Source organism: Phoxinus phoxinus (genome assembly GCF_949152265.1).
Source record: "Phoxinus phoxinus genome assembly, chromosome: 15".
Taxonomy (NCBI): domain Eukaryota; kingdom Metazoa; phylum Chordata; class Actinopteri; order Cypriniformes; family Leuciscidae; genus Phoxinus; species Phoxinus phoxinus.
Genome location: NC_136890.1, coordinates 5,951,100 through 5,978,528, shown reverse-complemented (window position 1 = coordinate 5,978,528; position 27,429 = coordinate 5,951,100). Strand labels below are relative to the sequence as shown.

Here is a 27,429-nt window from a genome sequence, read left to right as displayed (position 1 = left end):
TATAAGATTCATATATTTGGAAATTAACAATATTTCATATTACAATAAATTGTAGTAGCTTTTTTTTAAGTTGTGCAAATATTTTAAACTAGATTCACAGGTCACAACAGCTTAAAATATAAATGTGTGTGTATTTATATATATATATTTATATATATATATATATATATATATATATATATATATCGAATCGTCTTTCTCCAGATGCGTTGATCATCTCGTTGCCCCATCGACGTTCCGTCTTCACCATTTTTGACGCTTTACATGCAGTTGCAATGGTCTTTTCCCTCGTAGGTAAGGGAGGCGGTTACTATCACAAACCTTTGATCCCTCACTTTATTCTTTGCGTTGGCATGTGGGGTTGCTGATGTTGGTTGGTGTAGTTTAAGGTAAGATGCTTTGACACAGGTGTCACAATCTCCAACCTTGTTTTAGGACTGAACCATTTCCTGGCTGCTTTCACCTGTGAATGGAGACCTTAAGTGTTTTTGTTAGATGAAGTTCTCAAGGTGAACGCATACCTTCACTCTAGAGGTCAAACAACTAAAAATCAAGTTAGGAATCTTGGTGTGTCTCTAGAGTCAGACCTTAGCTTCAGTAGTCATGTCAAAGCAATAACTAAATCAGCATACTATCATCTGAAAAATATTTGGAGGCTTTGTTTCCAGTCAGGACTTAGAAAAACTTGTGCATGCTTTCATCACCAGCAGGGTGGATTACTGTAATGGACTCCTCACTGGCCTTCCCAAAAAGACCATAAGACAGTTGCAGCTCGTACAGAACGCTGCCGCCAGGATTCTGAGCAGAACCAGAAAATATGAACACATCACACCAGTCCTCAGGTCTTTACACTGGCTCCCAGTCACATTTATGATTGATTTTAAAGTATTATTACTGGTATATAAATCATTTAATGGCCTAGGTCCTCAATACATTGCAGATATGCTCACTGAATATAAACCCAATAGATCACTCAGATCATTAGGATCACATCAACTAGAAATACCAAGGGTTCACTCAAAGCAAGGAGAGTCCGCTTTTAGCTATTATGCCAGCCGCAGCTGGAACCAGCTTCCAGAAGAGATCAGGTGTGCTCCTACAGTAGCCACATTCAAATTCAGACTCAAAACACTTCTGTTTAGCTTAGCATTTACTGAATGAGCACTGAGCCACTGTGCGTCCGACTGTTTGCACTGTATTTTATTTTATTTTTTATTCTAAACTGTTTTAATTATTCTTATTTCTTTTGATTATTTTAATTTCTTCTATGTAAAGCACTTTGAATTACCATTGTGTATGAAATGTGCTATATAAATAAACTTGCCTTGCCTTGCCTTGCTGGTATTGTTTTTTTTTTTTGTATGCTCATCTGATGCTTTGAAGGAATATTAAAGAATGGGTTGCTTCCCACAATTGAAAATTTGTTATCTAAAGAGGAATAATCAGATGTAAGTTTTTCAACAAAACAATGATCCTGCCCAAACTGCAAAGACAAACAAGTTTTGGTCTTGATCATATTCTATATTTGAACTTTAATATTTGGTCCCGCATTAAACTCAAATAAACTGGAAGACATTTTTTAACCATGAACTATTTTAAGTCATTAACATTGAGTTGAACAACACTGGCTCTTCTTCTTGTATAAAGCTGTCTGCAAGTTGGGGAAGGCTAGCATGCAAAGTTACTTTATCTACACAGTATGTGCAATTCTTGCTTATTTCCTGACCAGTGATCAAAATGACTCAGCCCATTTTCTTTTTTAAAACATTTGCCCAGGAGTGTAGTTTGTGTAGAACATTTTTGATCATGTTGATGATTTAGACTTTAGAGACCTTAAAAATATATGTAGGCTATTAAATGTGATTGTGCTTCAAATGGGTTAAAATCGTGTAATTCACATCCAGCCATGAATTGTCTCTTACTGCACAGCACTGTGTTCATACACTATTGAACAACCAGTCTTCTCCTTTAGTAAAAAAATAAAAAAATAAATACATATTTACACACATATATCAATATATTCTTGTACATCTTTCTTTGTGAGGACATCATTGACACAATACAATCTATAGCTCCTTATCCTAAACCACCTAATTATAACCAAGTCTTCACATTACAACAGGCCTTTAAAGGGCTCTCAGAAAGTGAGGACCGGCCAAAATGTCCTGCTTACTGTCCACGCTTCGATGGACTAAAACTCAAACGGTCCTCACAAAAATGTATAGCCTATATATATATATATATATATATATATATATATATATATGAGGTAACACTTTACAATAAGGTTCGTTAGTTAACATTAGTTAACATGAACTAATAATGAATAGCACTTATACAGCATGCATTTATTAATCTTTGTTAATGTTAATTTCAACATTTACTAATACTTTATTAAAATCTTGTGCACATTAGTTCATGCACTGTGAACTAACATGAACTAACAATGAACAGCTGTATTTCTATTAACTAACGTTAACAAAGATTAACAAATACAGTAACAAATGTAGCTATTGTTCATGGTTAGTTCATGTTAGTTAATACATTAACTAATGAACCTTATTGTAAAGTGTTACTATATATATATATAATTTGTTTTTGAGTTTTAGTTTTATATTTCCCGTTGAAGTACACAACTTTAACATATTTGCCAGATAAGAAAATATTGAACTAAAGATGATGCCATTGACATCACTGGCCGCGACACGGCGGACTCGCATCCTGCTGCCACGTCTAAACTCACTCTGTTGGCAGGTAACTGAAGGATAGACACCCGAATCAGCCAATCACCGGTCCCAAGATCAAGGCGCAGCCTTCTTTCTCAACCAATAACAATCGTTGTGGGCGGGTTTTCACTGACAGCGATTCAGAACGAGGAACTAAACAGCTTTTGGCAGCAGAAACGGAGACATGTGTGGTGAGTACAGCAATGAAAGCTACATTTTTATGTTATATTTACACTGATAATATACGGGACATGTATTTAACTTACACGCGTCATAGATTAAAGACGTTTGGACTGCAATACTCAGATAGAAAAGCCGTTGGAGGGAAAATCTACTAGCATTTAACGTTAGCATCTGACAGAGGCTGTGTCTGAAAATCTACAATAGTGAGCCGCCTACATACGTTACTACATAGACAGCATTTGTGGGCATCACGAACGCGGTTATGATGCTAAAACGTTTTCTAGATAGACATGCCCTCAATTTATTAATATTTAAATTTATTTGAATCAATGCGTTTGTTGTAATGTTACATTTATTGTTTATTTTTATTCAGTGTATAAACCATCTAGATTATAATTATATTATGGCAAAACACACTGTGTAATCTTGTTTGATAAGATAAATATTGCTCACCATAGTGTTTATTCATTCAACATCAAACATCCCATTTTTTTAAAGATGGTCAGACCACTCTTTCCAGTGGAACAGGTCACAAAACGTAATTTAAAAGGACCACACCTCTAATTCAGGTTTTTTTGGTGGCAAATGTCACGGACAGACTGTTTTTGTCCAAAAGAAGATATTTTGAAGAATGTTGGTAACCAGACAGTTGATGGTAGCCACTGACTTCCACAGTAAAAAAAAAATAAACTACTGGAAGTCAGTGGCTACCATCAACTGTCTGGTTACCAACATTCTTCAAAATATCTTCTTTTGTGTTCAGCAGAAGAAATACATTTATACAGATTTGGAACAACGTGAGTAAATGATGACAGCATTTTAATTTTTGGGTGAACTATCCCTTTAACTTGGTCTCTAAACCTCTAAGGAGGGCTTCAATATCTCTTGTCATTGTTAGAGGTAAGGAAGTGATAAAGAGAGATAGAACGACCAGCTGGAAGTTCTTTTCCCAGACTTTTTTTCTGATAAGCTAAATCTGTATGACCTCTCCGAAAGATAGACAAGACATTCAGGGGTTTGCAGACACAACCTTGACGAACGACAGGGATTTTTGGCCGTCACAAACTCACAAAGTGATTTAATAGACTAAAGTTTTGGATCAGATGTGTACTAACAGAGTCCGAACTCTGAAATAGAAAACAGCATTTCCTTGCTTTTAGGGGGGAAAGGTTTCAATAGATCACGTAGACAGCCTACTTTAAAGGTCATGCTGTTTACACACTGTATAGATGGTTATTTACACACACACACACACACACACACACACACACACACACACACACACACACACACACACACACACACACACACACTACAGAATCCTGTTAAATTCTATGTCAAGGAGAGGGCTGAAAAATAGTTGTGAAAATCTAAATTATAAAAAAAAATTTCTACAAGAAACATTAACTTGTTAGTAACTAAAGTGAAAATGTAATGCTAAATGTTTAGATTATGTCCCTTTTAATGTATGTTCTTTGGAAACATGAAGTACTAGGCTAATCGTCATACTGTTTTATAAGAATATTCCCTTAAAGTTAGCTATTCAATAGTTTAGGATGAGTAAAACATTGTGAAGAGGAAATTAATAATTTCATGCAAGGACAGATTCAATTGATCAAAAGGGACTGCCAAGACATTTATAATGATTTTTGTTTCAAGAAAATTCAGTTTTTTTCTTCGTCTTTTGAGCTGTTTATCAAAGAAAATATATCACAATTTCTACAACAAATAAAAATTAAGCAACTATTTTCAACATTGATGATAATCAGAAATGTTTCTTGAGCAGAAAATCAGTATATTAGAATGATTTCTGAAGGATCATGTGACACTGAAGACTGGAGTATTTTAAAATGGAAATAAAAAATAGAAAACAGTTTTTTTTAAATCGTAATAATATTTCACAATATCACAGTTTTACTGCTGTCAAATAAATCTAAGTCTTGGTGAGCATAAAAACATTTTAAAAAAAGCTCAGAGGCTTCAAACTTTTCAACAGTAATCTACAGTATGTTTAAAGTACGTCTTTTTGATCGATTTACATTTATTCATTTAGCTGGCGCTTTTATCCAAAGCGACTTACAATTGCTATATATCAGAGGTCGCACGCTTCTGGAGCAAGTAGGGGTTAAGTGTCTTGCTCCAACCCGATCACACCAAATGCGTCTATATAGCACGCAGTGTGTTTATCGTGTAATATATACGCGAAAATGAGTTTTTACGTGCATAGTATACGCATGGATAGCACATGGTTGGGTTTAGGGTGGGGTAGGGTGCGTGTGTATTATACGCTTGGGTAGGATTAGTGGTGTGGGGTGCGTGTGTATATCACGCAATAAAGTGCGTATCATATGCACGCGCAAAACTGCGTATCATATCCACGTAAAAACTCATTTTCGCGTATAAATTGCACGATAAACACACTGCGTGCTATTGAGACGCATTTGCGTGAGAACAGGCTGTTTGCTCAGGGACACATTGGTGTCTCACAGTGGATTTGAACCCGGGTCTCTCACACCAAAGGCATGTGTCTTATCCATTGTGCCATCACCACCCCAGATTACAGATTAGATTTAGGCTAAGGTTTATTTTTTTTAAAGGTAGGGGTATGAAACTATTAACAATCCATCATTCATTCATTTTAGCGAGTCATCTCTCTTAATAAAGCAGAGCCTTGTTTGACTACCACACACACACACACACACACACACACACACACACACACACACACACACACACACACACACACACACACACACACACACACACACACACACACACACACACACACACACACACACACACACGAGTGCAGACCACTGAATGGTGCTTCTGTGACATTTCTGTCTTTAGTGCTGTACTTGGAGTATATTTATCCCCTATGAAGATAGGAACAGATTCATACCAGTCATTTTCTTTATTTGCACTTTCCTCATCTCGCTGTTTACACCAGATTCTGCTGAGCTGATTCCTTAAGTTTCTAACATTGATTTTTTTTTCCTGACTGTGTGTATCTAGCCTGACTGAACACGGTGAATCTGACTGCATTAGATGTGAAAGATATGAATAAAAATGATGTTAATTCAACAAGCGCACATAGCCTACCTGTATTTACTTCCTGTTTTCGGTCGAAGTCCACAGTAGTCGATTGTCGAGTTCACGCGCGTGATCATAGGTAACTAAGCAACAGTGGAGACTGTCAGCTGTCAGCCGAAGACGGTGCTGTGTGGTGTTTTGAGAATATCAGCTCTGATGGATATTTGTAAAAAAAAAAAAAAAAATCATCTTCGTTACCTATGATCACGCGCGTGAACTCGACAGTCGACTACTGTGGACTTCGACCGAAAACAGGAACTAAATACAGGTATGTGCGCTTGTTGAATTAATATCATTTTTATTCATATCTTTCACATCTAATGCAGTCAGATTCACCGTGTTCACTCTGAAGGAATCATCTAACATGGCTGGGCACTTGTAATGACACATTAAGGATGATAAGAGGATAAAAGCAGGTTTAAAACTTGCCCCATTCAAGTCAATAGGGTGCACATTTTAAAAAGAGGATAACGGTGTAGGCAACACCGATTTTTGTCGTTGTTCTCTGTATTGACAGCAGGGTGGGAAATTAACTTTTTTGTCCACCAGCCACAGTGGCTGGTGGATGCCCAATTTTACCAGCCACTTATATTTTTTACCAGCCACTTTTTCCGGAATTCAAATTGCAAGAAAGAAATTCCTTCAATATTTATTTCAGGGTACCCCCCAGGATCCTCCAGCTTAAATTCAAGGCTTTTTAAGACCTTTTTAATACCATTTCAAATGAAATGCAATGCCAACTTCGTACCCATTCCAACATAAGTATGAGGGGAAAATGTCAAATCTGTATACATTTTAAACCCTGGAAAATAATTATGTAGGCTACTATGTAGGCTAGTTGAATTAAATAAAACATTTTATTTAAATGATCAGTCATATTTAATACATACGCAACAGCGTTGTAGTGCGCTTGGTGTGTGTAGGCCAGTGTTCATTTTGGCAACCATTTTTGATTCAGTCTTAGTCTTCATCTTCAGACGAAAATGCTTATGAATGCAAACTTTTAGTCATTACTTTTAGTAAACTGCAGTTACTTTAGGTAGCTATTTTATATGTAGTCTTTAGACAGAAAATGTCATAATTATTCTCTCTAGGCCATTCAATTAAGCTTATGATGATAAATTATTTACATTGCACTCTTTAGCAGTAGCACTTGTGCAATTCTACATATCCCTTTTCCTAAGTTCCTCTCTTCCACTTAGACTGCAGTCACACCTTTTCCATTAAGGGACAATATTCGCCTCCTTTAATACATTTTTTCATTTAATTTTTAACCTTTATAATACCTTTTAAAAATAAATAATGCTTTAAATAAAACAATGTTCAATAAATATGCAATGTTAAAAAACGTTTTTAATATTAATAAAAATATTATATTAAAATAAGCCAGTAGGTGGCGGTCATCGAGTCATTCATTCATTGAATCTCACGATTCGTTCAAAGCCACAGATTTCGTTGCAAAATAGAGCAATAAGCCTGACTACTGTTTTAAATGCAGTACATCACTTAAATGTTACCCTTTTTTTTACTGTTGTATAAAATCAATGTGACATTTGAAATCGTGTGGATATTCGGGAAACATTGCATTCTTGCTCATATATGATCAACATTAAAAACACTGCTGGATATCAGCCTGCATTTTGATCGCAGATTTAGTCGCACAAACAGCGCAAGCGGCTCGTGACAGAACACAGACCGACCGAATGACACTTTAATTTAAGTAGAAAATCTCAAATAAAGATCGCTGAACTCCAGCTTGTCTGTGTTTTCAGATCATCCGCGCTTCAGCAGTGTAGAGAGCGCGCGCGCATGGTTAAAAATAATTTCCCTTTCTTCTGCACCAGCTCAGCTCAGCTATATATATATATATATATATATACACTTTTTATTTTATTTTTATTCTCAGCTTAGCTATGTGTGTAAGTTATACAGTATAACGGTCTCTTCAGCGCCGTGACACAGCGCTGAAAACCAATCAAAAGAGTTACTCGACAAAAGTGTATTATTGTTACTTAGCAACCGCATTCTTTGACAAAGGCTGTCCAATCCGTAGAATGAAATCACTCGCAGCATGTGTTTATTGGTTACTACTTAATACATTCAATGTTAAGTCAATGTAAAGACGCGTTTATGCGCGTATGGTGGTCCTGTCCTGGTCCCTCGGTGGATGCGAATTTTTGCGAACTGTGTTCGCTTTTGGTGCGAACGCAGCATTATTATAATCCACCCGCCACTGTGGCTGGTATACACGGCAAAGTGACCCGCCACTTTGAAAAAGTACCCGCCCTTGGCGGGTGGCGGGTGCTAATTTCCCACCCTGATTGACAGCACTCCAAATTTACTAAAAATTGAGCTCAATGTTAAAATTGACCGGAGTTCTCCTTTAATGGCATTCTCATAGTATCACTTCTTTGTTTGTGGCAATGTATTTGTAGATTAGCATTTTTCTAGCGCCTGTCCTCAGTTATTTAAAGGTGTCAAACCGGTTGTCTTCTTTAACACTGTACGACTTTTATCAGTATTGACATCACTCTTTGCTTTGCTTGTTTTATTGTGTCTACCTATGACTTCGACAGGGACAGTATTTCACTTTTTTTAATGGTTATTTGCTGTGCTGTTTTTAGATACACTGCAGTTTTCAAAAGAATAGCAAAGGCAGTTGATATATTTTGTATTTGTGTTCTAACCATTACGAAGACAAGATAAAAGTTTTATGGAAATTGAATGAATGCTCCAGCTTTTCTTACATGAAATTAGTTTTTTGTCTTTTACATTTGCAATTAATCAGAAGTAGCATGAGCTGCACTAAGATGAAGAGTTTTGCTGCTATGTCGAAGAGACACTTTTTCGCCTTCTTAAGGCGGACAAACTTAAGAGTGGTTAAACTTATTTTTAACACTGTTCCTGAATATTGTAACCCCAACATTTACCTGTGCGCTGCACATTTTATGGAGAACAGCTTGTTTTCTGTTGCTTTGGTGAGACGATTCACCGCTCCATAGGAAAATTAACCATGGTTTTGTTAACGATTACTGTTTGTATTACCTTAGTTTTCTGACAAAAATCATGATTAAATGGTGGATAACATAGTATCCATAATGGAAAGGTTTGATCTAAACAGGATCTAGACGCCACATTCGAGACAGACATGGGAGAGAGGTGCTGGGATGATGTAGGTCTAATATATGTAAAAAAATAAAATAAAATCAAGCATGAAAACATATTCTAGTACACCCCAAAAACTTAATCAAGACTTCGTAAAAGGGCATAATAAGACCCCTTTAAAATACATGTCTTGGCAAGTATTCTCGTAAACGCAGTCGGTTAGGCTATGTCTTAAAGGGATAGTTCACTTTAAAATTAAAATTCTGTCATCATTTACTCACCCTCAAGTTGTTTCAAACCTGTATTAATTTATTTCTTCTGCTGAACACAAAGAAAGATATTTTGAAGAATGTCAGTAACCAAACAGTAGTCTGTACCCATTGACTTCCATAGTAGGAAAAAAAAAAATACTATGGAAGTCAATGGGTACAGACTACTGTTTGGTTACTGACATTCTTCAAAATATCTTTCTGTGTGTTCAGCAGAAGAAATAAATTAATACAGGTTTGAAACAACTTGAGGGTGAGTAAATGATGACAGAATTTTAATTTTAAAGTGAACTATCCCTTTAAGTGAACGTAAACAGTTGGGAAAAAAATCGGATGTGTATCATAATATTAGATCTGTGCATTAGGTCATCATGAGTAACAGCAGGCTTTAATTACCTGCTGCTGTTTATGTCAAAGATATAGATATATATTTAACAAAGATGAATCTATATTTGGGTCATTGACACAAATAAAACTTCAAAAAGGTGTTTAAAAAAAAAACTTTTCAAAACTGATGTGATGCATTGCATATTTTTGAGTCATGAACAATATGTAAGGGATAATGTATAGCGAGGCGGTTGTTATAATAGCGAATACAACTCCCGACAGGCTGATTATGAGCCTGACGCGAAGCGGAGCCTGAAGGGGTTGTACTAGCTATACATTATCCCGCTTATTACATGGCTACCTACCAAATAAATCAATAATTTGACACAAAATATTGATTTAAATAGGTTTAAATATTGATTTAAGATATATATAAAAAAAAAAAAACGATTTATGGCTTCCGCTAAAGCAAATAGTCCGTTCCGTCTCTACGGTTAGAATCCTGCGTCCATGGCAACGCTCTGTTTTTCATGGCAACGGTCTGTTAGCTAGGCCTATACTTAGCAGCGGTCTGTTATCAAGAAATAACAGACGGAAGGAGCATTCTACATTAGAATTCAACCAAGCCATGTAATAAGTTTAAACAAGTTTCACTTGTTAAATAACATTTAAAAGTGTTTAACTTAATTGTTTTGACTGTTTTTATGTCAGGCGGCACAACCAAATGCTTGTATGTATAGCTAGAGTATAGAGCTGGGCCCGCCCCTTCCGTAAAACCAAGCTGGACCTCAAAGTTGAAAAACCTTCAATGCAAGTGAATGGGAGAAAATAATTATTTTCTGGTCCCGTTTGAATTGTGCCATGAATGTGAACATATGTTGTCTGTGAATTTTTTATATAATCTTTCATGTTACAAGTTTGACAGTATATGGGATGATTCGTCGGCTAGCAGTTGTGGAAAAGACATAACGAGAAAGACTACATGTCGCCTATGTGACGTCACCCCATAAAGTTGACTTACCCGTGGTTTTCGCCAACCTCAACGATTTTGTCCTCTCCCTGAAAGAAGGCGGTGAAGTGCACCAAAGACAGCCATGTCTAGCGGGATCCGTGAGCTAGAGCCGTGTGCTAGTGGTGTTGACGTTTCAAACGCGCCGAAAGCAGCGAAGAGTTGTAGTCCACAAAGTGCTCTCACACAAAGTCTACCCGTATCAAACTTCTACCCGCTAAATTGTAGCATTCGTCACACGAAAGATTATATAAAAAATTCACAGACAACATATGTTCACATTCATGGCACAATTCGAACGGGACCAGAAAATAATTATTTTCTCCCATTCACTTGCATTGACGGTTTTTCAACTTTGAGGTCCAGCGGGGTTTTACGGAGGACTTACCAGCTCTATACTGTCCTCCTGACATGGAAAGTGTACCAAACTACCCATACTTGAAATTAGCAGTTTTTACCAGTGTTTGAGAGAGATTTACAAACCTTTTCACTCCGCCACAAGGATCAGTTGGGCTTCTCTGGATGATGTATTATCATGTTTACTGTTATTACCTTGTCAATTCATAATAAAAGAGCCATGGTGTGTGCATGTGCAATACCTACAGATATTTATCAAATTTGTTTAAATGAAAGATTTCAAACCTAAAATGATTCCATAGTAAAAGAAAAATATTTGTATTAAGACACCATTTGAAATAGTTTCTTAGTCTGTTCATTTGTGCGGACAGTTGCATCACCTGACATTTTGGGGGTTTAAGATAACAAAACATAAATCAAAATGTATTTAAATGTACTAAAAATGTATTAAATCTAAATAGGTTTTAAAGATTAAAGTGATATAGGCCTGTGTCATGCATTTATCAAACTATTTTAAAAGGAAATCATGCAGTTGGACACCAAAATATGCCCGTCATGTCATTGACCCATTTAATTTATACAGTGAACTCTAGTGCAATTTTACATTTAATGATATTTCTGTACCTTAATTCTACTGTTAGACATTACTTTATGTGTAACTTTGTTGTATTGTATTTATATAGGCTTTGCTTGTAATTTGTGTATAGCCTATTTGTTTTCTATTTTATTATTGACTTTTCACTTCTATTTAATAATGTTTAATAAAGCTAGATTTTTGCAGTGGTATTGAAGTACTTAAAGTGAGATTTAAGTAATAAATGAAAATCAGAGTCACATAAAACCCCCATTATTTTTTAAATTTTTTTGCTCTTAAAAAATTATCCAATTTGTGACTCAGAAACCATAAAATGTTCCGTTGCACCACTAGTATTACTCTATCCTTTCTCAGATCTTTGTATCGGCAATTTAAAAACTTCTACACAAACATAGCATACACAAACCAGTTTTGTTGCATTTTCACATTAATATCTAGATCAACGAATCACTTTTAAGATCCTTTAGTTCAACTATTTAAAAATTGCTGAAATGGCATTTACATCTGATATCACGTTATGCATCGTATTTCTAGTTTTTGATTTGATTGCTGAATTTACAAATAAACAGAAGAGTTTGACTGCACTGTCCATACTGAAAAACCCACTTTCTTTTTCTCTCTGAAGGAATCTTTGCGTATCTGAATTATCACGTGCCTCGCACTCGCCGTGAGATCCTTGAGGTCCTTATCAAAGGTCTGCATCGCCTGGAGTACCGTGGCTATGACTCCGCAGGTCAGGAACAAACGGCTCATAAAACTGATTACACACACTCACACTCACACACAATTACAATTAGCTCTTCTGGAACAGGACCCACTGATCTTGAAACTAGCATTTTCTTTCTGTCTTGCAGGTGTGGGTATTGATGGGGGAAACAGTAAGGAATGGGAATCCAACTCCAAGAGCATCCACCTGATCAAACAATCAGGAAAAGTGAATGCCTTGGATGATGAAATCCACAGTAAGTAATTGTGCTCATTTTGCAGGTTCAGGTTAAGGCTCAAAACACACCCCATGCCAATATGAGAACGCTTCTAGAAGCTCGACTTCACAAGTTAATGTGCTTCGAAATGTCACACCGTGAACCGAAATTCAAGTATGTATCTCATTCTCAACATTGCACAAGAAGCTCTGTAGCGTGCATCAGTGAAAACTGTCTTCTATTTTGTTTTCTCATTCAAATGAACAGTTAATAAACTTGATGAGCAAGTTACAGTTGCCTAAGCTGTACATTGTAAACAATGTGACCATGACAGCAAGTAAAAATGTCAAGATGACACGCCTATCCAATTCTTACAAGGAAAAAAAATTACTTTACAAATCTGTTTCCCTGTTTATTAATATATGAAAAGCATTTGTCCTTAAAATCAAAGTCATGTGCTGCGTAGCCCACAAAAACAGTGGTCATTTTATAAATGATTGATTCATGATATTGTAAAAATACTTTTTACTGTGGAAAATACATTTAGAAGTGCACATTCACTTGTATTTAAGGTGTGGTACATTTATTTTTGTTACTTTTTACTTCACATGAGTTATTAAACTCAAGCACTTGGCGTGCTTTTTTTTCTGCAAAATAAATTTATTTACAAAATAAATATCTTAATAGAAAAATGTATCCTATTTATTCTGCATGTTTTAACAGGTGATAGTTTCTAGTCATGAAACAGGTTTGTGTTGCCTGACTTCAGCACAGTTTGCAGTGCAGCCTGCAATATTAATAATATTACATGTTGTCTCTTAGAATTGCACATTTGACAGTAGTAGCTTGAGTTAGGTTGCAATGCAAATTTATGTTCATTAACCAAAACGGTAACATCTGTAAAAATTGTAACAACACAAATCCTATTGCTTAATCACACAAAAAATACTGCAATTATATTCCATTACGCCTTTAATACATGTATACATTAATAATTTAATAAATTTGGATATGAATATCCCACATTTCTGCCACAATACCACGGTGTAGTTAGTGTTCCTACAGTAAATCCATGGTTAATGATGGCGATTTGTGGAATGAAAAGCCTTCTGACTGTATCGTTGGACACAGTGTTTCTCCTGTTTGTCAGCACTGTTTCATCTAGATTGAAACTAGTTTAAATCACGAGACCGATCAGCGAGGAAACGCATCTGCTCTAATAAGCTTTTTAGCTCTAATGCGTAAAACTTTTTAGCCGAGCGGATGAATGGTCCGTGTGGTGCGGTTCAAATTAGCAGTGCTGTTTTTATGCTTTTGTCGCATTAACAACATTATATCGAACATTTATCAAACTCTTGTTATCGTTTTACCAAGGAAAATTATATTGAGATAATTATGCTAATCGTTTTTAGCGCCCAGCCATTATTACAACCATTTAAGTTCAGATCTATGCTTAAAAAGGGCGATTACGGTTAAGAGGTTTTAACAGGCAAACTTTTTGAAAATGATATAAACGTTTTGTGAAACCAACTTGAAAATAAAGAGTACATTTCGAAGAACGTGTTTTAAACTAGATCTCTCCTTTTCTTTAACATGTACAATGGGTTGCACACTTGAAGTGCATTGGCATACTTGTGTAAAGAATACTTCTCTTTTGTAGTCTAAGTGTGATCATGTCACTATTTATTTGATATGAGATTAACCGTTTGTATTTGAACATCTGTTCCACAGGGCAGCAGGATGTTGATCTTGATGTGGAGTTCGATGTGCACCTGGGAATCGCTCACACTCGATGGGCCACTCATGGAGCCCCCAGTCCTGTCAACAGCCACCCGCAAAGATCTGACAAGAACAACGGTCTGTTGCCAACAGCCTGCTTTTCATTGCAAATGTTTATTTTGACAAATCTGTGAAAGAATGGATCGTTTTATAGTTGTGCTTTTTTTTTTTTGCTTGCAGAGTTTATTGTCATCCATAATGGAATCATCACCAACTACAAAGACCTAAAGAAGTTTCTGGCAAGTAAAACATTTTGGCATCATCTATCCATCCGTTCATCCAAACAACCAACCAACCAACATATGGCTATATTTTGACCACTTCTGTTTTGATGTGTGTTTGCAGGAGAGTAAAGGTTATGAGTTTGAGTCTGAGACAGATACAGAGACCATCGCTAAGCTGTTGAAGTACATGTATGACAACCGGGAGAGCGACATCACCTTCGCCACCCTCGTGGAACAAGTCACCCAGCAACTAGTAAACAGCTTTTCTGTCACCTTGACAAGAAAGGATCTAAAGGTCATGAATAATGTGGTAATAATCAATGCCCTCTCTATTTAGGAAGGAGCTTTTGTCCTTGTCTTCAAAAGTGTGCACTATCCAGGAGAGACAGTAGGCAGCAGGTAACGTCAACCTGATTAAGTTAAAGTCAACATGTGCTTAAATAAATGCGTTTAGTGCATTTATTCAATTCAGGTGTTTCTTTCTATTCGGATAAAGACCTGATCGTAACCTTTTGAGCAACACACACACACTGACACGCACGCACGCACACACTCTTCTGTTATCAGTTAAAAGGTGAAATTCATTCTCTATGGGCAATTCTAAATTAAACCAGATGGGATGTTTAACAGAAGTCATTTACAGTCTTTTATGGTAAAAATGTAGGTAACACTTTACAATAAAGTTCCATTAGTTAATTGCATTAGTTCACATGAACTAACATTGTAAATGTTAAAATAAAAAACATTTATTAATCTTAGTTAGTGTTATTTATGTGTCAACATTTACAAAAAAAAACTAGTTGTATTTGTTAGGTATACCATGTATCTTTTGCCCTTCCGAATTTTGCGTAAAGAACATTGTTTTTGGTAGTGCTTCGGCTCTGCGTGACTGTGGATGAATATGGTTCTTTCTCATTACTAAAAAAAGAGAGCGAGATTTTTCTACTGCTCATAAAACATTCACTACTAGACTTAAGAGATATAACCAGTTTAGATAAAAAGGATCTCAAGCTGACCAGCTGAAGACGTTACTGTAGCTTGACCCATTAATAGACACTGGATTATCTTGAAAAAAAATTCCAGCACAGCACCTAAAGAAATTATCTTCACAATAAATAATGCTTTACAGTGAACTCTGTTAGAGAGCTACATATGGCAGTTTAACTGTTCAATAAAACACCTTACTCACCTGTTGAGGAAACCAGCCCAAGACTGGTTTCCCACTGAAGCTAAGCGGGGCTGAGCCTGGTTAGTACTTGGATGGGAGACCTCCTGAGAAAACCAGGTTGCTGCTGGAAGAGGTGTTAGTGTGGCCAGCAGGGGGCACTCACCCTGTGGTCTGTGTCTGACAAAGAGCGCCGTCCTTCGAATGAGACGTTAAACCGAGGTCCTGACTCTCTGTGGTCATTAAAAATCCCAGGATGTCTTTCGAAAGAGTAGGGGTGTAACCCCGGCGTCCTGGCCAAATTTGCCCAGTGCCCTCTGTCCATCATGGCCTCCTAATCATCCTCATATATATATACTAATTAGCTTCATCACTGTCTCCTCTCCACCAGTAAGCTGGTGTGTGGTGGGCGTTCTGGCGCAATATGGCTGCCGTCGCATCATCCAGGTGGATGCTGCACATTGGTGGTGGTTGAGGAGATTGTAAAGCGCTTTGAGTGTCCAGAAAAGCGCTATATAAATGTAATGAATTATTATTATTATTATTATTATTATAAAAACACTCATCTCCGCGTCGTTTTTACACAATTTCAAATCCCCCAGTTCTTGCCATCTCTGAAAAGCCAAAGCAATGTTCATTCTGGTTTTATTACGAGCTGTGTCATGTTCTCTTTTTGCCAGCAGACTCTCCTCTGTTCCATGTAGGTTCATGATTAAGCTTCTTCGTGTCAGCCTTTCTCTCTCGTTGTTGTGACAACTAACCTCTGCCACTCCCACACCAGACACGCGTCAAAGTAGCCGGAGCCAATTTTCTCTATTTACAGATATGACGAGACGTGCACGATTGAGTGACGCATGTACGCAATTTCCCATAAAAATCATCCAGACAGGTCTAAAATATAAACACTTAATAGGTTTACCATATTGAATGGTACAATTATTGATGTATTGCCTCATTATTAAAAATTTTAACAAAAAAAGTTTCATTGTACCTTTAACATTATTTAATAGGTTTGAGCTAAGATGAACTAACAATGAATATAATAAATTTAACAAAAATGTATAAATACTGTAACAAATTTATTGCTCATTGTTAGTTACTTTTGTTAATGCGTTAACTAATGGGACCCTATTGTAAAGTGTTACCAACATGTAATTATCAAAGCACAAGTGAAAGCCGTTTAATAGAAATGCAATGTCGAGACCTGTTGAGAGCTAGTGTAGAGTCCAGCAGCAAATCATCTTTACACGTGTAAGCTTATGTCCAAAAAGTGTGAGCAAAGTAGTTTTTATTATTCAATTATTTCAGGTTTGCTTTGATTTCTTTTTTTTCCCCACGTTTTGTTGCAGTTTTAGAAATATACAATCTGTTTATTATTGCTTGGAATATTTGTATTCATACACACAGGAGAACTTCACATGTCAAGTTCAAATCAACTCAAGCCATCCTCAAATCAAGTTCAAACACAAATATCACCTTTCAAACAGAATTATATTTTGAAATTGATTTGCACTGATGTGGTTGAATGCATTTCCTAAAAAAAAAATTACCAATCACTTGACAGTTGTCAACGGCACCATATCACAATACAACTAAAAGCAAATCAGCCAAATCATTTTTTAACAAAAGTCTTATTTTAGTTTCTCAAACGGATGTTTCTGTGCTTCCATCTAGGAGAGGAGGTCCATTACTGATTGGAGTTAGAAGTGACCACAAGCTTTCCACAGATCACATCCCCATCCTGTATCGCTCCTGTGAGTTTGCACACACTGCCTTCATACAGACCTCACACTGCATTCAGCACCATTTACATTGGCAAAAAAACTGACACATGCTGTGTATAATTGAGCAAGATTCCTCTGGCCCATCTTGGTCCAATGGAAGTAAATTCCTTTCCAATATTTCTATCAAATAAGTAAAATTTGATAGCCGATTAATAAGCATTTATATAGTGGCAAAAACAAGACGTACGTACAATATGCATTTTTTGAGTATGTTGTCATGCATAATTCATGTAGTTTACATGCATTATCCTGCTTCAATGCAACTTTTACTTGTGTCATAAATATCATTCCTGCATATATATTGGAGTTACCCAAAATAAAGTGTAAACAAAAAATGCTGCAAGTTTCTGTTAAATTCCCCTGTTACGTTCTATAATGAATGATAATGTTGTTTGTATCTTTTATATAGCTGGTAAAGATAAAAAGAGCTGCAGTACTCTGCCCAGGTTGGACCAGGACACGTGTCTATTTCCTGTGGAAGAGAAAGCTGTGGAATACTACTTCGCATCTGATGCCAGGTCCATTCCTTTGTTTCATATATTTACTAGTTTCTTTTTTGGTTTTATCCATATATTTTTGGTTTTATCCATATATTTTGTATTTTCAAGTCAGGTCACCTTTATTTATATAGCACGTTTCAAAGCAGCTTTACAGAGATAACAGTAGAATAATGCAACAAAGTTTGTTTCTGCTGTACAGCAGATCTAGAAGAAAATAGCGTCATAGTCCAGCTTAAGTAAGTTCATTGATGGTTAATTTCAGTTGCAAACAAGTTATTAATTTAGTTAATTTATCTATAAAGCCGCTCTGGAGAAATAGCATACCGGTATATGAAATGACCCATAGCAGATCTATACAGGTGGAGCTGGGGAAGGGGGAGGTATTTAGAGGAACTCTGAAAGCGTGCTGTAATCTGCTACAGTAACATTGACCTACTCTTTTAAATGTTGAGCAGCAAGCTCATCGGCTACAGATACAACCGGAACCAATCCGCTTCTGCCATGTAGTTTGTAGTGAGATTGTCAGCAGGTCGCGTTAAGGACCCATCAGCCTGCGCCATCTAGAGTTTCTTGATGAACTTGGTATTTATATGACTGTGCTTTTGTCACTGCAGTGCTGTCATCGAGCACACCAATCAGGTCATCTTCCTCGAGGACGATGATATTGCGGCAGTGAGTGACGGTCGCCTCTCCATTCATCGGATCAAGCGCACCGCGGGAGACCATCCGGCCCGCGCCATCCAGACCCTTCAGATGGAGCTGCAGCAGATCATGAAGGGTAAGGACAGATGCATGATGTCCTCTTTACTGTTTATACAATGTAATAAACATGAATGAGCATCAGAAGGCATGTTGAAAAACACAGTAGAACTTACAGAAATGTGTCATTTCATCACTCAGTCGGTGAACCGCGGAAATACGTCAGTAAAACGGATTGTAAACAATGTTACAATACATAATGTTACATTTACCTCAGACAAGCCAATTCAATGACCATAACTTGTTAGTCAATTAAATAAAATAACTCTAGAGAGGAGCTTTATTGTTATAAAAACTGCCTGCACTTAAAATGTTCGTACACACATCAGTTGTTAACTTTAACCTTTAATAGGGTTTTACACGGTTCCCCTTATAGTTTACAGCATTAGTTTTCTTTTCCCCTGAGAAAAATTAACATGTACTATTAATGATATACACTCCCCTCCAAAAGTATTGGAACAGTGCGGGCAATTCCTTTATTTTATCTGTAGACTGAAAAAAATTGTGTTTGACATCAAAAGATGAATATGAGACAAGAGATCAACATTTCAGCTTTTATTTCCAGGTATTTACATTGGATCTGATACACAACTTAGAAGATATAACCTTTTGCTTGAACCCACCCATTGCTCATGTGACCAAAAGTATTGGAACATTTGACTGGCAGGTGTGTTTTGTTGACCTGGTTTGTCCTATTACATTGATAATTCAAACAATAAATAGCACTGAATGTCTGCGCTCAGTTTCAGATTTTGGTTTTGCCTGTGCAGACTGCATTTATAGTTAGACGTGTAACCAACATGAAACCCAAGAGCTGTCTATGGGTGAAAAACAAGCAATTGTGAAGCTGAGAGAAGATGGAAAATCAATCAGAGCCATTGCACAAACATTGGCCATAGCCAGTACAACCATTTGGAATGTCCCGAGGAAGAAAGAAACCACTGGTGTACTAAGTAACAGACATCGAATGGGAAGACCAAGGAAAACATCAGCAGTTGACGATAGAAACATTGTGAGAGCTGTAAAGAAAGACCCTAAAACCACTGTTGGTGACATCAGCAACAACCTCCAGAGGGCAGGAGTGAAGGTATCTCAATCTACTGTTCTCAGAAGACTTCATGAACAAAAGTACAGCCTCAAAGTTTTATGGACTGATGAGACTTTACCAAAGTGATGGAAAGGCTAAAGTTTGGAGAAAAAAAGGATCTGCTCATGACCCCAAACACACAAGCTCATCTGTGAAACACGGTGGAGGTAATGTCATGGCTTTGGAATGCATAGCTTCTTCTGGGACGGGCTCATTAATCTTCATTGATGATGTAACACATGATGGCAGGAGCTGAATGAACTGAAGTGCACAGAAACATTTTGTCTGCCAATTTATGGAAAGATGCAACCAAACGGATTGGGAGATCCTTCATCATGGAGCAAGATAATGACCCAAAACACATCGCCAAAACAACAAAGGAGTTCATCAGGGGCAAGAAGGTTGATGTTGATCTCTTGTCTCATATTCATCTTTCGACGTCGAACCCAAATGTTTTCAGTCTACAGAAAAAATAAAGGAATTGCCCTCACTGTTCCAATACTTTTGGAGGGGAGTGTATATCCTAATTGGATCAAATTTCTTTCAGGGGAAGCACTATAGATTTAACATTGTTTGCAAAGTTCATGCTTCTTTTCAGGAAAAAGTTGTTTGGTTTTAAGTAATTAATAATTAATAATTTAATTGGCATTCGTACAACTCGCACATTAGGGACAACAAATACCATGTGTGCATACCCTATTTTTGATATATATATATATTTATTATTATTATTTTTATCAGCTAAATTCAGTTAGTCATTCATTTATTACCGTTAATGTGTTAAAAACACAGATATGCCGAGCCTGCAAGCATGTCACTTCAATTGGTTGGCAAGAATATGATCAGACTTCACACCAAGAACAGTACCTATAACGATAACTGTATTAGCGTTCACATCAATGGACGATAACTTTGTTTATTATAATAAGCATGCTACAGTTTTGCCATCGACCGCTTTAAGTCCTTGAGCTTTTCAAATTCGGTTGGATTCTGATTGGCTGTCAATGTTTTTATCGTTCATCAGAAAAAAAAAATAGTTCTGAAAGTGATTCTAACGATGTCGTTATCATTGTGTTGTGGACTTCCCTATTCTCATAGAATTAAACGATTAATAAACCTTTATAGTTATCGTTCTTGGTGTGAATGGCCATTTATGCTGATAGTCAACATTCTGGTTTTATGAGAATAATCAGAAACTGACATGCACACATGCGATCTCTTTGTTTTGTGTTAATTATTTGCTATGTTTGAAGTATTTCTTCATTTTGTTGATCATATTTCCCCCCGTAAAGTCTGAGGTTACTCTGACGTGATTGGGTGACGTTTTCTTGGAAATCGAAGAGCATTTTAGACGTGATTAAACGCATATTGCAGAAATGTCATGGGAGAAATATACAGATGGTTGGATATGAAACAACCGCACCCTGTGTGTGTGACCCACATTTGCAGGGTTAAAATGGGTTATGTTTTCAGGATGTTTAAGGACAAACTTGTGATGTTGCAGCCATCAAAATCAAAATTAGTTTATTAGGCCAGTCAAAACATTGAAATATTTTCGTTGTACTCTTGTCAGTTAAATAAACATTAAAGAGAATTAACAAATGAAAAATTCTTGATTTTATTACATTTTACAAAATGTCCCAACTTTTCTGGAAAGTAAGGATCGAGTGTGTATATCTCCACTCGCACATGGATTCCTTTCACTCTTGCTCAAAACATAACAGTAATAATAATAGTTTATTAAAACAGTATTTTTTTAAGGAATATATCATTATTATATATATGTTTTAATTTAAATGGTAAATCCTTGTGCGGCACTACGTTTGCTAAACAAAGAAATTGGTGATATTTTAAAAGATAAATTGTTATACATTTTTATGAAGTCAATAAATTAGTCATCCTTTTTGGATTGTTAAAATGGAATCAAAACATTAAAATGAAATACAGAAAACACAGAATTTGAGGAAAAATTCAGTCATACATGAATCTTTAATTTATTTACAATTTAATATTATTTAATAAGATTAAATGCATCTTAGAAATGTCTAAGAATGGGTCATTCATGTCTTGTGCACTTGCATTAATATAGAAGTTTTGATTTAAAGTCAGCATGAAACGAAAGTTTTAATAGTATTTTCTTCCCTATTGTTACGTATATCTGAGTGAAACAGCTTCTTGAAAAAGAAAAAGTGTCTTAAGAGACATATAATACATCATGTATTAAATATAATGCATACAATACACCTTCGCAAACCACGACTTGTTCAGGACGTTTTACAGTGGTAATTCTTTGATACCTTTCTTGCTATAACTGTCATCATCTGACCTGTGTCGAACTGCATGTTTCATAAAGCTGTCATTAGAAGAATGGTGAAAACACAACAAAAGGTTGAGATTCCTCTTTAGCTGTCTCCGTCCAGGTAGTTCCTGTCAGGGAAGAAACATTTCAAAAAGCAGCTTTTAGTTTTGGTATACAGTCCGGTCAACTCTCCCTTTTAAGTGAACTGATGAAAACCTGTGCACCCTGACTTCTGTAAGTGAGATTGCAGTTGTCTTACTGACTGAGGACTGAGACGGAGACTACATAGCAGTCCATATACCGTAGTACTGTTGAGCTTGTGGAGTTGATGTGCAACTTGCTCTCCGGCCACCAGGGGGCAGTATATCGCTTCAGATGTGCACTGCTATGTATTTCTCCTCCTTTTTTGCTCCTCCATCCACTCCTTCCCCCCTTTCTCCTCAACCCCTACATTTCATCTGGCCTATTGTGAAAAAATCCAATTCTCATGACCTAAATTCAGGGTATAGCATTCCCTCAAAGTTGTTCTCGCATTCCTGCTGTGTTCCTCAATGATTTTGTGAGAAAATAATTAATGAAGAGTTTGTAATTGAGCAGAACATTAGGGCTTTGTTTTTGACCGGTGTCAGTGGTTAAAAATCTCTTAATCCTGTCAAAGAGACTGACTGTAATCAGCAACTTATGATAATAGTTTTTCAGTCATGGCTTACAAACGCCTTCTGGATGCCATTTGAGACGAGAACAGTTCCAGATGATATTTCCTCCAAAATATGACAATTCACTCAACACAACCGAATGAACTCAGTTTCATGCTTCACCAAAGTGTTCTTAGATATTCTAATGTTGCTAACATCACTCTGGTTCTTCTTTTAAAACAGGAAACTTCAGTTCCTTCATGCAGAAGGAGATCTTTGAGCAGCCAGAGTCAGTGGTCAACACCATGAGAGGAAGAGTTAACTTTGAGAACAACACAGGTGAGGCCAGCTGTGCTCAGATCAGTGAATCACTTCCAGAACAGAAGTGGGTAAAGTTTCTAGGGAATTTACAATTCCTTAGAAACAATTACATGGATTTGACAGGAATGATTTATGTATAAACATTTACCAGATGACTCAAATGTTTTTTTTTGTTGTTTTTTTTACACTTGCAGTAAAATGCATTATTGTCCATAAAACTGGACTCATGAGCAATGACCGCAACGTAAAAAAAAAAAAAAAAAAAAAAAACTGGAAATAGCTGATTTGTCCTGGATTTTCTTCTTGTTATGCCAGATTTTCTTAACGTGTGTTTGTGTGTGTGTGTGTGCAGTGACCTTGGGAGGGCTGAAAGATCACATTAAAGAGATCCAGAGGTGTCGAAGGCTCATTTTGATCGCCTGCGGGACCAGTTATCATGCTGGAGTTGCAGTATGTACATCACTAAACTAACAAATACAGGCCCACTTCACACCTGACATTATTTTGGGTTTCCAGCAAATGGATCACGCACTGAAGAGACAGTGTGACGCCACATTCGGTGCTGTTCAGGGACAGATTCCAACAACATTCAACAGAGTTGTACATGCTAATTTATTCATGAAAACATTTGATTTTAATGGTTTCATTTAGTGAGCAACCAATACATCGCAAATGGCTGAAATGTCAATATAATATAAACGATTTTTTTAAATTATTGGCTGGTAAGTTTTTCTGTTTCCTCGATAATTAGCATAATGATGATTGACAGTGGCAGGACTTTTAACATGACCGCGCTGAGAACATCCCCTTTTCTCCTTTATTAGATTTCTTTGTTTAACAGTACTGGCAAATAAATTGTTTGTCCAAATTAAGCAAAGAAAGTAAACTGTATGAAAAGTATTATTGAATAGGCCTTTCTCTGTGTGTGAGTTCTCCATCTTCGCTGAATCTTCACAGACAGCTTCTAGTAGGAAAACGCAATAGACCATTTCTTATTTATTGTCTGTCATATGAAAGAAATAATATTTGAAACCGATCACATTGGAGACTTGGAATCCGAGGTGACAATGCAATCCAGCTGAAGACTGTCCGGATATGAAACACATGTTGATGTCAGGTGTGAAGGGCCCACAGAGACATGTACAAGTTTAAGTCCAGCTTTTAAATGGGGTCGTATTAGGAGAAATACATTTTTTCCTTGATCATTTAGATTTCAGTGTGCTAACTTTCAAAACTTTTCTACCTCATTTTGAAAGGATAATCTACTGACACTAAACTGCAAAAACAATATAATGTTATGTAAATGGGCTGCTTTGAAAAGATGGGGAAGCGCAGAATATTTGACCCGCATTAGACAAAAAAAAAAAAATCTAATTTAACGTTTGACGAATTTTTTGCTGGAGAAATCCAGTAACGCATGAGGTGGAATTTTGCTTGAGGGTGAATGATTTAACCACTCAGAATTTGTGATGGGTTCAAGTTGGTAACGCATATTCGCCGTGTTGACCAACAGGCTTAATATACACTATGGTACTATATTATTATTGACAATAAACAAACCTTTTTGTTTGTGAAATTTCACCAAAAAGAATAGAAAATTGTGGGGGTGGGGGGGGGGAGGGGAATTAGCTGCAGAAAGCCTGATTAAGTCATAAGTGGACTTAGAGTAAAAACAATAACATTATTTTTTTTTTTTATATATGATAAATAAAATGTTGATCACATGTATTGTCATGTCTGATCAGGACATAATAACTGGTTCCTGCTGGTTCTGTTTCCTGCTTAGACTCGTCAGGTACTGGAAGAACTGACTGAACTTCCTGTCATGGTGGAGCTGGCCAGTGATTTCCTGGACCGAAACACACCAGTCTTCAGAGATGATGTGTGCTTTTTCATCAGTCAGTCAGGTTAGCTTATGCGTCTGTGTGTGAAGCTGTGTATTGTGTCTGTGGGAAGAGGCAGGTTTCTGAACTCTGATGTGTGTGTGTGTGTGTGTGTTCAGGAGAGACTGCAGACAGTCTGTTGGCTCTGCGCTACTGTAAGGAGAGAGGCGCTCTGACGGTCGGCATCACCAACACTGTGGGCAGCTCCATCTCCAGAGAAACAGACTGTGGCGTTCACATCAACGCTGGCCCAGAAATTGGTGTCGCTAGCACCAAGGTGGGTTCTGCTCTTTTGTTTGTTTGTTTCTTCATTTATAAAGTACTTTTTATGTCATCTGCCATTCAAAAAATAATAATTTTGGACTGTCAAATTAAAATATGTATTAGGTGCAATTAATTTGCACTAATTATAAATTGCACAAATTATTAATTAAATAATAATAATCATATATACTGTATATTTTTTGTATCTGTGTACCATCTGATACTGGTACTAATGCTCAAGCAGCCCACGGGTGAATGTCCTGTTCTGTTCAAGCTTCTGAAAGTACGCACTCTTTCTTGTAATCTTAACTTTTTAGGTTACTGAAATGCTGTTTGAAAATGGTGTTGAAATGTTCCATATGTCGCATGTAGGATTAAAACTGTTAACAGTTAACACTTGGGGTATTTCAAGCCTTAATTATGGATGTCAGACCCCCTTGTAATTCGTACCATTCTCCAACCCATTTCCACCTATTTGCTAGCATCCAGTGCTCTGTACAACAGATTCTTTTAACCATTCACTTTGTATGACTAAGTGAACGTCCCACATGGCAGCCCTCATTATGTGCTTTAAATTGGCCTATTACCCGCAGCTATCCCATAGCCAGGGGACCTGTTCAAGAAACCAATTTGTTCAATATGGTGCAGTAGGGCTGAGTAAAAAAATGTAATATACATTTCTCTTTTAATCGATTCTCTTTTTTATGAATTGATATTAATTCTTAAATCCCAAGATTCAATATTTTAGTCAATGCTGTTTTCAGTTGATGAATGAATGGAACATTTTATTGGACATCCCATCCAATAAATCCCAATAAGCTTTGGGCTTTGTTACTTTTGACTCTCTTAATGAATCTCTGTGGTCATTAAAAACCCATGGCACTTCTCGTAAAGAGTAAGGGTATAACCCCGGTGTCCTGGCCACATTCCCTCCATTGACCCTTACCAATCATGGCCTCCTAATAATCCCCATCCACTGGATTGGCTCTATCACTCTCTCTCCTCTCCACCTGTAGCTGGTGTGTGTGAGCGCACTGGCGCCGTTGTACTGTGGCTGCCGTCGCATCATCCAAGCGGATGCTGCACACTGGTGGGGGTTGAGGAGAGATTCCCTGATATGATTGTAAAGCACTTTGGGTGTACAGTAGTACTTATGAAAGCGCTATATAAATGCCTCATTCATTTATTCACTTTTAATATGAAATAAAGTCTCAGATTTTAAATTCTGTCCATTTTATCCAAACAATAAATACCGCATTGGCGCTCTTTAATGTGACGTCACGGATCACTTGAACTGATCATCTCTTCCGCGTCATTACTAGTTACCTTCTGATCATTCATGCTTATTCCGTGCTGTATGTTGGAGGATACAGTACAACTTACCGAAATCCTTATGTCACATGTAATCTTTCGATCAGTGTTTTGACCACTGATCTATATAGAATGACTGGATAGCTCATGACGTCATAAACAGTGAAGCCACCGCACCGCCATATTGGTATTCCCTAGTGAGCTCAGGCGTTCTAATGAATCAATAGGATTTTTTATGATTTGACTGAGAAAACATTGCCTAACGAGACACCGTTTTTACATCTAAAGTCTCCTTGTACATTCTTACAACGCAAACATCCTAAGCATTTAAATGGGTATTTGTTTATAGTTGGAAATTTTTCCTGCATTATAAAAATAGCTTTTAAAAGCTAGGGAGAGGAGCTTGGAGAGTGTCTGTCTAGGCTAACTGCACGTGGCAGTAATGAAAGTGTTTTATTTTGTGATTTGCCGTTTGAAAGGAAAATAAGAAGCTTACCTCCTCGTTAAAATACACGTTTAATATATAATATTTAATTTGTAAGTGTCCAGTGTTCGTTATTCACTTAGGGAACTTCCGTGTAGCTTAAGATCAGTGGTATAGCTATCAAAACCCCAAAACGTTAACTAAAACGGCAATTTATTTGCAAAAGGAACAAATAAGTCGTCGTAACAACAAACTATTTCGATCAGTGGACACTGGCGCATATGAACGAGCAGAGACAGAGCCCCGGTCGCGTGAGCGCACTCTCACCGCCTTCAAACAACACGAGTGCTGTATGCTCTCTCTCCCTCGCGCATATCAATATACGATAGTAAAAGGTGGGAAGACCG

General features: G+C 36.9%; 1 protein-coding gene across 1 annotated transcript in view; it reads left to right on the top strand.

The window, feature by feature from the left end:
• Positions 1-2,844: 2,844 nt before the first annotated feature.
• The window catches only part of gfpt1 (glutamine--fructose-6-phosphate transaminase 1), a 40,287-nt gene continuing 15,702 nt past the window's right edge, over positions 2,845-27,429 (top strand). The window contains exons 1-14 of the mRNA XM_079638444.1: positions 2,845-2,917; positions 12,290-12,397; positions 12,519-12,626; positions 14,319-14,444; positions 14,547-14,605; positions 14,712-14,843; positions 14,928-14,989; positions 17,430-17,509; positions 17,949-18,057; positions 18,654-18,817; positions 23,063-23,158; positions 23,493-23,590; positions 24,927-25,047; positions 25,143-25,300. Of these exons, the coding sequence (XP_079494570.1) occupies positions 2,911-2,917; positions 12,290-12,397; positions 12,519-12,626; positions 14,319-14,444; positions 14,547-14,605; positions 14,712-14,843; positions 14,928-14,989; positions 17,430-17,509; positions 17,949-18,057; positions 18,654-18,817; positions 23,063-23,158; positions 23,493-23,590; positions 24,927-25,047; positions 25,143-25,300 (1,428 nt within the window). The 5' untranslated portion in view covers positions 2,845-2,910. The remainder of the gene's footprint in view (positions 2,918-12,289; positions 12,398-12,518; positions 12,627-14,318; positions 14,445-14,546; positions 14,606-14,711; positions 14,844-14,927; positions 14,990-17,429; positions 17,510-17,948; positions 18,058-18,653; positions 18,818-23,062; positions 23,159-23,492; positions 23,591-24,926; positions 25,048-25,142; positions 25,301-27,429) is intronic.